Consider the following 11,785-nt stretch of genomic DNA (forward strand, 5'->3'; position numbering starts at 1 on the left):
AACTGTTCTAGCTGAGCTTCAAATGTAAGTAAAGCGCACTTTCAAATATGTAATTCAAAATCCAAAAATAAATGGCTTTCAAATAATGCGATTGAGTTTGTTAGAACTATATATGGATTTTAGAAACATGAATACAAACTTAAGGATAAAATATACTTGGCATAAATATATTTATTATTGATACAGGTGAAAATTTTATATATCGAAAGTTATTTTAACACCAATTCTCTCTCTTTGCCCTATTATATAAAACTATATAATTAATTCCACAAAATATAAATAACTGCGAATAACAATAAATCAAACAATTTATATGTAAATATGTAAATTAATTATTATATACTCACTATTAATTATTATATATTCATGTACTGAATATAGGCGCAAAAAATAATTGTTATAAACAAAACATTTGTAAGAGCTAAAGCAGATGAACGAGACATAAGCGCCATAGTCGTAGACGTAAAATAAAGCAGAGAAAAACGTAAACGTAAATCATGAAAGGTTATTAGCCTTACGCTTACGTTTTTTTCTGCCTTACTTTACGTCTACGATTACGACGCTTACGTCTCGTTCTCTGCCTTAACTCTAATTCCTCATGAATTCTCAAAGTGTTCTAGGAATTAAGTTGCAAAATATTCGCTATAATGAAGTCCTAAGGAATATTTCAAGACGAACTTACTGTGGTTAATTCTTCAAGAATTCTTCGGGTATTCATTTTTCTAATTCTATATCTATTCTTTAAAATAAATTCTCTAGGAACTTCTGTTCATCTCTATGCTATCTGGGAGGCTTAATTAGTTTACATCCTGTACTATGATAAAATACGCACAAGCAGTTCCAAACAGAAATAACTACACAATATATCTACCTACAGTATCCATCTACTACCCAGCGAGAACGTAGACGTTGATTCGACGTCTAACCGACGTCGGAGAAGTCTAAGTTACGTCTAGTCTAAATGCATGTCTAGAAAAATGGCAATTTAGATGTCTTCTATTTTGAGTAAATTCTAATGTTTTAGAATCCATTCATAATATATTGACCATTAAAAGAGAGTTTTCGATAAAATTTCGGAATTTTATTTTGTCGATTATTTACAACCTCTCTAGACGTCTATTCGATACTGAATCGACGTCTAATATCCCAGTGAGAAATGACTTATCGATCGACGTCGAAAAGACGTCGAATTGATGTCTATTTGACGATTTCGACGTCGATTCGACGTCTTTTCGACGTCGATAAATAAGTCATTTCTCACTGAAATCGCGCGCGTTTTGCATAAAAAATTTATTCTAAGTGGAAACATCAGTTTTTTTTTTAGATTTCCGATTCAATTATAGTATTATAAAGACAGGAATGTCAGATTACTCGAAAAACATTAAACTGGAAGGAATGATCAAAGTCATTTTACAAATAACTATATAAACTTTAGAGATATTAAATAAAATAGACAGGCGAATCAACGCGTGTATTTGCTAGGTACATTATAATATACTTTGAACACTTATACATAGTGAACAAGTATACATTTTATAAGCATAAATTGTAAGAACATTATTGGAGTTATTGGAACACCGCGTGCCGCTCGATCGTCAGGTTAAGCAACGCAGTCAGGATGGATGTGACCACTTCGAATTCGAAATTTTCGAGACAGGATTCGCGAAAGTTTTAGTGTGTGTTTGACAATCTTCGGTTTCTAGTAGTTTATAAGACATAAAGAAAATTAGGAATTAGTTATTTTTATGAAACAATCTAGTGAGAAATGACTTATTGATCGACGTAGAAAAGACGTCGAATCGACATCGAAATGACGGTCTATTAGACGTCTAAATGTGGACCGTTTTTAGGTCGATATAGATTTTAATCTAGATTAGACATAGAGGGTAGATAGACGTTTCATATAAACGTCTAGTAGACGTCGAATCGACGTAACTTTTCTCGCTGGGTAGGACAGCGTGGCATCTATATACATATGTAGTACAATATTATCACGTCATTTCTCAACAATTTAATGGAGACCAACTTCTAATATTATATATGGATGGATTTGGCATGAAATGCTCTACAATTTTTGTCCTTACAAAAACTTAAAAATTTTGCAAAAGTAACGAGTTGGGGGGGGGAGGGGGGTTAAAAAATTTGACAATTTAAAAAAAATTGAATATACCGTTGCAAAGAGTATTAAATACTGTACAACTTTTGTAGAAAATATTTTTTTTAATACCTTATATTTTAGGAAATATTCAATAAAAATGAAAAAATCTTTTTTCTCAAGGAGCTGTTTCAACCCCTAAACCTCGAGTTCGGTCGATAAAAAATATACGTGTCTAATAGTTTTTGATGCTCTACAACATATCCAAAACGCATCAAAATCAGTGAGGGACAGTTCTGTCACGTCCCTTGTAAGTACGTAAAGAAACCCCTGCCCGTGCTGTCGGTTCTCTTATACTATCCCGAATTCTAATTAGGGGGATGGCTTGACGACAACGGTGATCACCTGATCGTTCAAAGTACTGCGGAATGTGCAACGCGGTGCTTTCTGCAGCGCTTGCACTTCCACCTTTTCAAGGTAACGCAGTCGGAATGTCGTTGAAGACGTTTCGGCAACGTTATAAAAATTTAAGTAAGTAATCATTTCGATTATAATACTGTGATCATGGTGCGGCAGAAGTTGTACCGTAGTGTTCACTCTTATAAAGTAATATACTTATGAAGTAATATAGGGTGCTTTCCAATTGCAATATCCCTAGACACTTTCATCCACACGGCGACACAAGTTGCATTCCAATTGTCGTAATCGTCGACATAACACTACACATCCGTACTCGAGGGCTACTAGTCAGCTGTGTAAACTAGTGTTTTCTAGTGAAAATTAAAGTTAATAAGCGTAGCGGCTTGAAAAGAGACTGGCATTTGCGACGTGAAGTGGATAATATCTTTTTTATTATTTAGATTTTATTATTTATTATTAAAAAATATCAAAATATAAGCACAGTTGGAAAATAATCTTAACTCTATCCGACATACGTATACATTAGTACACACTTTGTTCCAATTGAATTGTACACAACATTACACTTTGTGCATTTCTGTGTACATATGTGTCAAGATGTGTTAAGCAATTGGAAAGCACCCATACTTTTTAATTAATGATAATTATATTTGTACCACATTAGGAATTTTCCGAAATTCAGTTATTTAAAAATCTTGTTTGTTACCAGAAAACTATTGTATCTTTTAAAATCATGTATTTTTAAGGCTTCTGGATAGTCAGCGCGACTATGTTGGATTGATGATGTTGGAAGCAAGGAATGTTATGCTCAAAATTCTTGCAAAAACCATGATTAAAGAAAAATAACTTGCAATTTATTCTGTACACTTGTGAAATGCTCTGTATCCTCTTCTTTTGTCGAAATAACTCTTACATAACCGAAAAATAAATACGACAAATCGTCTCGTTTTGACAGGAAATTAGCTTTGTGACTTAATGCCAAATATGATTGAAAAAACTACTTGTACATATTAAATATTATAATAACTATAGTGTCCGGAGCATTTCCACACTTCCACAATTGTGATACATGTGACATACACGCACTACATTCAGTAATAACACTGTGGTTTGCAGAAAAAAATTGATCGTCTGTTTACATTATTAGATCTGTTCATTTTTGACGAACCCTTGCATTAGTGCAATAAGAAAAAAAAAAACACGAGTATATTTTCTTTCACTCTAATTTTCTTTTATAGTCTGCACTAATGTAGAAGTTTTTTTTGGAAACGAATAGATTTTTTCACCTAATAGTTCGTCATTTTGCCGTTTATAACCATCGCCACCGTCAACGCAGAGTTCTTGGCTGATTACCTAAGAGTTTTAAGGGGACCCTTATAGAAATATCATACTAAGAATCATTGATAATTACTTATTATCTAGTATTTTTAATACTGAAAATAAGTAATTATCAATGATTCTTAGTATGATATTTCTATAAGGGGACGTTTTACTGTTTTAGGTTTTACGTCGTTTAGACTGAATTGATCGAAAAATGCTTTTGCACGCTTATGGCTCCTGCACACAGAACGTAAGAGCTAGAAGGTTATTACGGAAAACAGCATATTGATTGACTGTTGCGCGAACTTCCGCCGCGCGGCAGGTATTACCGCGTCCTATGTGCAGGAGCCATTAAAGTACTCGCTGAAACATACTCAGCAGAAATAATCTTTTCATCGAAAACGAAAAAAATTTTTAAGTCAGTCCAATTTTTAATATGGATTTGCCATGTCACATTTATTTATAGTTTCTGCTACCATTTCGCGACTTTCTTGAAGAAGGTTATACGACCACAATACAATGTTATATTCTTGTATTTTACCACATTCTTCGTTTCTTACATTCGTATCGACCTTATCATCTAACGATACATCTTCGATGCCTCTTATGTGACGAGTTATACGAGCAAATTCCGCCGGTGAGTCATTTCCGTCATTATCTTTTCCAATCTCTTCGCTGAGAGATAACAGAATAATATATTTTGCTAATTCCACAAATTGAGAGAAATCAGTTTGATCTTTATTAGTAAAGCTTTATTAGTAAAACCACCGCGCGTATGTAAAATTTTTTAGTTATGTAGAAACTAAAAACTGTAACGTATGTTCCAATATCATTATACGTTAGTCTGCCTTAATACCAGTTAGCGTTAATATTCTTGAAAAATATGGATTCACTGAGTTATCAAGAGCCATAACAGAAGGCATATCAAATAATAAATCTATATACTGTGAACAACTTATGCAAAGAATAAAATTTGGTACACAAATCTTTATAGAATATGATCCGGTGGAATATGGCATACAAAAAGAATATTATCTTTCAGATTTTGCATCGGATATTAAATTTTACGAAAAAACTTTTATTTTAAGAGGCATAATAGCTCGTTATGGCGATAACAAAAATGGGCATTACGTAGCATATTCTTATCAAGTTTCGCAATGGATAGAATTTAATGACTTAATAAAAGGTATTAAATATAAGACAAAGTATTTTCAAATTAACCCGCACTTATTAATTTATGTTACTGCGAAAGAGGGGAGAGCACACACAAAATAGAAAAGGATGAAAAAAAAATATATATAAGATATAAAAAATATAAAAATAATAAATAAAAAAATATATAAAAACATTAAAAAATGTAAAAAAATATAGGAAGAATATATTAAAAACTATCAAATACTTCCTTATATGTGACGGAAAGAGAATTTTTTTACAAAACAAAATATGCCCTGCAAGCACGCAAAGAATATTATTTAATATTATATATTTTATATTAAATATTAATATAAAAAGTAATAAATAAAGAAAGTAAAGAATATAAAAACAAAAAATTTAAACAATATAAAATATCTTTTTTTCTTATAATGGCGAAAGATTACTTTTTTTTTATAAAACCTAACACGCCCGCCAAGCACACACACACACACGCACACACACGCACATAAGAAGTATAAATCCGACCGTGCAACCTCCACGTGGTATACCTTGGTTAATGCTAATGCCGGCGGTATTGCAATTTTCAAACCCCATTACTCGGAAAATTCTTATGGAAAAAGGTATGTAACTAGTGTTTCGAAAATATCTCAATGTCAGCTATAAGAATATGTAACGAAAAATATGGGATCTATTTAAGTTATTAAGATTCTTATGTTGGCCTTAATAACGATTTTCATGATCATTGTAAGGCCAAACAATTATCAATGATAACTTTCTTTAAACCGTACAAATTTATTCTAAATATTTTTATTTAAATTATATTTTTAATTACCACTATTACTTTTCACCTGTATTTCTCCAACCCCATGGATTTAGGAATATAAGGATAAAGCGTAAGCTGAGTTTATGGGCAAAGGGAGTGATTTGAAGGACGAGGTATCTTTAAAACTGTGCCTGAATTTGATTGATTGAGTTGTACTCATGCGCAATACCGCCAATTATAAACGAAGTATTAAGAACATGAATATATAATTCAGAATAATACGTGAAAAATTAATAACATAGTGGGTAGGAGGCGATTCTATGCAAAAATAGGTAAAAAAGAATAACATTTTTTTATTGCAACTTCGTTTTCGAGAAAATCGAGGTTAAAGATTTGTCGAATAAAGAATTTGGCTAATCCTCGGCCTAACACGAATATTCTATATACAAGAAAGTTATTCTAAATGTAAAAATCAGTCGAAAATGTAGAATAAAATTTGCATCTATAGGCCGCACCCTATATGCAAACATTCAATAATAAAATCGTGGAAAGCAATTTGTAAGGATAAAAATATAATATAAAGTATTAATAAAATAATAATGGAAAAAATAGATTTTTTGTTCCTATCTAGTGAATAGAAGCTCTCAAATCGACGCATTAGCCTTCTTTAAGATATCTTTAAGAGTTTTTAAGAAATGTCATGATGACCTTTCTTTAAGAACTATTAAAGATATCTTAAAGATGGTTAATGCGTCGATTTGCAAACTTCTGCTTATTGGGTAAATTTATGAAATAACATACATGGGTAAATTTATGAAATACATGGATAAATTTATGAAATAACATACATGAAATAAAATTGATACAATAAAAAAATATAATGAAAAATAATACAATGAAAAAAAATTAATACAATAAAAATATATATTTTAATTACCTTTAAATAATATTAATTTATTTAAAAACTGTCTGTTGCTGTTTGATTTATCTTTAATAGTAGCCGCATAATGGTGCAACCTAATTTTAACATATTTTTGAGATATGTTTCGCAATAAATGTATTACATGATTTTCCATTATCATTTGATCATATGTATAATTTTCGAGATGTTTAAATATATCAGTATTTAACAAATATTCTAATACAATAAAACAAATATAATTTGTGTTTAATTGTATGTTAGAATTAACAGCGTGACGAAATACTTTCTCGCATTGTTGGCATATGCGTATAATGTCTACTGAAGGTTGTACTAAACCTCTAAAACTTTTGGTAGAAACTAAATTATTTTTAGTACCATCAATTCTTATCAATGCATCTTTGCACGGTTCGCAGAATATCATTTTTTGCAGTTGCATGACAATACATTCCGCAATATACTCAATTACGTATTCAGAATATTCCAAAATCTGCGTCGGGCAGTATATAATCATGGACAGTATTAAAATTATGTAATATATTTGATTCAACATTATCATTAAGGGATGTTGCCTCACTATATAATTTATGTAAACGGCAACTTTTGTTAATAACATTAATAGAGTTCTGTGTTTTGCCGACAGATAATACGTGTAATATAGCAATTTCTTCTAATGAGATACAATTAGCGGCATTAACATTCTTTACATCGGCGTGCACTAATATCTTCTTAAAAGCAGCTTTTAACTGCCTAGCAGTGGGATTATTGTTACATCCTCTATGTCGTCGAAATGATGAAAAAAGTAATTCGATGTGATCTTGACTTATTTTATAGTAAGGCACATATTTTAATAATTTTGAATTTTCGCATAGCACGTCATATAAACCTAAAGCGCTCTCCATACAAATTAAAAAACCTATGAAACCGATTTTTCTCCGCGATGTAATAAGTAATTCTCCACATTCAGTTTTTAACAAAGAGAAATCTATTCCTTGTAATATTGAAATTTCTTTTTAATTAGTTCTATATTAGTAGCTGATGCAACTTTTTTAAGCCATGTTGTCTTAAATTCTTTGAGTTTAAAATGTCAAATAAATTATTAAATAATAATAAAAATTTAGCAGTTGCTGCACACTTCTTAAAGTCTTCTAGTTTTAAAGTATTTTTACAAAATAAAAGTGAGTGTGCTAAAGATGTACTGAAAAGTTGAGCAGCCAGACGTACTTTCATTTTCTGTTTAAAATAATTTATATAACTACTGTTTAACTTATTTCCTAAGCGTAATCCTTCGTTTTCTTGAATATTATGCAATCTAATAATATATTCCCATTTTATCATATTACCATTCATATCTATAAGATTTCCCATGTCTCCAAAGGTGTCTCCAATTTCAACATATGGCATGGATCAAGAAAAACCATAACTTTTTCATTTGATATTGGATGAACAAAACTTGTCCACAATAACATTGATTTTGTTAAGTCACAGCCTAAATATTTAAAAAGTGAAAAATTCGTTGGTGTACCATCATAAGTTGTGAAAACAATTCTTATTCCAGTTTCATGCAATGCTGTTAAACACTCTACAAACAATATATATTTCTCGTGAGCAGAAAGGTCTTTTACTAAATAGTAAGCAATGAGTATCTTCCAATCACCATTTAAGCACACAACAAGAAAAGTTTCATTAGCAACAATATTATGATCACATGCTATATGTGAGCTATATGTGTGCTAAATCAATATAATCGCTAAATTTGCCATTATCATATTCTACTTGTTGATGAATAGCTATTTCGTTGAATATCAATGACCCAATTAGAGTATAATTTGTACTTTTTACGTGCTGCGTTATCACATTTAAAGCATTTAAGCTTATTCCTGGTTCACCATTTATTGTACGATACCACGATAAAATTGTTTTTACATGTGGCAATTATTAAATTTTTCGCGGACATATTGATATGCGCGAAGCGAATAATAATGTAATGTTAGCGCAAATTGACGCAACTTAGCATTATATTGTTTAGGCATGGATTCGTTCTTATTATACTTTAATAATCTATTAAAAATTTCACCATTTGTGCCACCTAGTATTTCCATCATTTCCGCTTGTGTTTCATTTAAAAGTTGCTTTCTCTTTAATGAATGCAAAATTTCTTTTAAAGAAAAGACTTCTTTTTCTTTCCTTCGTAATTTTTGTTGTATGACTTTCATTTTATTACTATTTTCTGATTCCAGATATAGTATTCTTTTCCTTAGTCTATTTTTTTCTGGAGAATCATAAATCATTTCAGGTGACACCATTGTCGCCTTATCTACAGTCAATGGTTTAAGTGATTTTCTCTCACCTAAGTATTAACATTATCATGCAGATCTATCCCCTTTGATTCCACTACAATAAGAAAAAAGATATTACTTTCTTATGCACATGTAATGATGATTATAATAGTATTACAAAAATGATTTTTATTTGTTATATTCAAGTATAGGAAGAATTCTTATATAAAGATATATATAATGACATACCTTTTATATTTTCCTTATTCACTTCCATATTAATAGAAGTTAAAGATACTTCATCTTTCTACTGAAATACAATTATATATTAGTACGATTGAACATTTACATTGTTTTATAAGATACTTGATAAAAAGAATTATTAGTCAGATCTTACTTTTGGCAATGCATTCCGCTTAATTATACATATAGAGCCACTTTAATGAATGATTCTTCGTTAAAGTGCAGGGAGCAAACGCGGGATGAATTCGATATTGATTTGATATGTAATATATCAAACTAACATTTACGAAGCGTATCATCTTTTGGAACACTATGAAGAATATTTAAAAACAGCCTGTTTTTCATTTACAGTTCATAATCATTATCAAAAATTATCTTACCTATGAAATATGATTTTTTTCATTTTGCGTGTGTTTTTTCCAATTTTGGCAGTCCGATCTGCTTTTGCAAAAAGGAACACAACACTGCACCATTACTCCGATTTATTAACAACAGACAATAAGACATTATTTGCTAACCAAACCTCACACGTGTTCAGATGTTAGTGAACGCTAACATGTGGTCTGTTCTTTTCAACTGCACAGCTATACTGATACAATAAGTTAAAGTGAAATAAAATATATTTATCTCATTCTAATTTATGACACCAGTAAAACAGTGTAGCTGAAAAGAGCAGACCTATGGACGCGAAGACGGTACTATTACGCTTGCGCATAGTAAAAACCAAATCAAAATCAGGCACAGTTTTTACCTCGTCCCCCTCTCTCTGTGGCTTCACCCGGGATTACACTCCATCCTTATATTCCTACATCCATGTACAACCCTCGTATTTTTCGTGGCATTTCTGGCCGTCATCTTGTTGTTCTTACCGAGCACAACTAGATACAACTCGCAGAAGTCGATTATCTCATACGGTTGGAAACTTATTACAATTTAAAGTTTGAAATTCCGTTATATACAGAGGGTTGTTCCACGAAACGATCTGACATTTTGCCACTAGAAAGAGTTGTTGTACTCATTCAGCAAAATCTGGCACAACTTTCAAAAATTAGAAAATGTCGAATTTTTTTTACCCCCATTACTTTTCACCTGTATTTCTCCAACCCTCGTATTGTTCCCGGCATTTCTGGCCGTCATATTGTTGTCCTCATCGAGCACAACTAGGCACAACTCGCAGAAGTCAATTATCTCATACGGTTGGAAACTTATTACTATTTAAAGTTTGAAATTCTTAAAAACTGATTTTTTGAGGTGGTCGTACTGCAAAATCCAGCGATATGACGACATTTTGTTATTACAAAAAGTTGTTGCACTCTTCAAGCACAATCAGGCACAACTTTCGAAAATCCGAAAATGTCGAATTTTTTTTACCCCCATCCTTTTTCACCTGTTTTTCTTCAACCATCATATTTTTCGCAACATTTCTGGCCATATTCATATTGTTGTCTTCACCGAGCACAACTAGGCACAACTAGCAGAATTCCGATACATATTTTGTGAAATAATTTATTTATTATTATTTCTTTCAAGTTCAATAATTTTTTTCTGTTGAATGGAAAGAAATATCGCATTTCTTTTGACGGCACAACGCAGCACAAATTAGCTGGAATCTATTAAAAAAAGTTGGGTTCATTTGGGCAGAAGTGCGGGGCTGACATAATTTTGTTTTTTTTTCTATTATTTTCTTGTAGTTCTATTATTTTCTTGTAGTTATCGATCTCGCGTTTGCGGCACAAATCAGCACAAACAATAAATAATACAGCCCATGAAGAAAATCTCAAAATTCAAGAAGGGCGGGGCTAGCAAAAATTTTGTTTTTTTTTAATTTTCTGAAATACGCTTTGAGTTATTGAGTTGCGGTTTTCGGCACAATATGGCACAAACGGCACAATTAATAAAAAAGCACAATGCGGCACAATTAATAAAAATACAAAAATCGAAAAGTGCAGTGCTAACTTCACACAGGTCATATAACTCACATAGAACAGTTACATCTACAACTGTTCCTATGTGGGTAGATATCGAAGGTTGTCAACAACACATTCCAAACTTTCATGAATCCTCCTGCGATAATTTCGATCCCAAGCGGTAGAAAAACACCGGCCACCGTTCATGTCCTGACCGCACTAAACTGTTGCTTAACGTGACGGATCGAGCGCGCACGCGGTGACTCTGATGACTCCAACGATGTTCTTGAAATTCATGCTTATATAATGTATCCTTATAGTGTTCACAGTATATTATAACATACCTAGCAAACACCAAATAATAGTTATATAATTTTTACTTGTTGTTTATTGGATAATTTGTTGATAGATATTGAAACAACATTCGATATGCGATGAATATTGATGTAATGTAGTGAACCAGTGATGATTACTTTTACATTTTTAACAAAATGTTATAATGATTATAATGATTAATCCAACAAAAAAAAAAAAAATTAAAAAATCCAAGAAAATCCAAATTAAACAAATCGAATTACTAAATTTTGAGAGAAACTTTTAAAAAATATTATTTAAAACAATAGTGTTGTTTCATCAAATGACATGGTTTCCTTGAACGAAATAAAAGTTTTATTTTCATCATTT

General features: G+C 31.3%; 1 protein-coding gene across 1 annotated transcript; it reads right to left on the reverse strand.

Annotated features, from left to right (window-relative positions):
• Positions 1-4,266: 4,266 nt before the first annotated feature.
• On the reverse strand, positions 4,267-7,574 carry LOC116853601. Its single transcript, XM_032834729.1, has 3 exons — positions 7,323-7,574; positions 6,720-7,162; positions 4,267-4,510 (listed from the first exon to the last, which is right to left on the reverse strand). The coding sequence occupies exons 1-3, from the start codon at positions 7,572-7,574 to the stop codon at positions 4,267-4,269; spliced, it is 939 nt and encodes a 312-aa protein (XP_032690620.1).
• Positions 7,575-11,785: the final 4,211 nt, after the last annotated feature.

This window comes from Odontomachus brunneus, unplaced genomic scaffold (assembly GCF_010583005.1).
Source record: "Odontomachus brunneus isolate Ranch 3 - 2012 unplaced genomic scaffold, Obru_v1 Obru_scaffold_370, whole genome shotgun sequence".
Taxonomy (NCBI): domain Eukaryota; kingdom Metazoa; phylum Arthropoda; class Insecta; order Hymenoptera; family Formicidae; genus Odontomachus; species Odontomachus brunneus.

What these genes read in the sequence shown, in the direction of transcription:
- LOC116853601 (XM_032834729.1), bottom strand. Translation starts at nt 7,574, where the DNA reads ATGGAGAGCGCTTTAGGTTTATATGACGTGCTATGCGAAAATTCAAAA. An exon ending in AAGAAATTGCTATATTACAC is followed by an intron (nt 7,163 to 7,322) that starts GTATTATCTGTC and finishes TGCCCGACGCAG; the next exon opens with ATTTTGGAATATTCTGAATA. An exon ending in AAATCAAACAGCAACAGACA is followed by an intron (nt 4,511 to 6,719) that starts GTTTTTAAATAA and finishes GTTATCTCTCAG; the next exon opens with CGAAGAGATTGGAAAAGATA.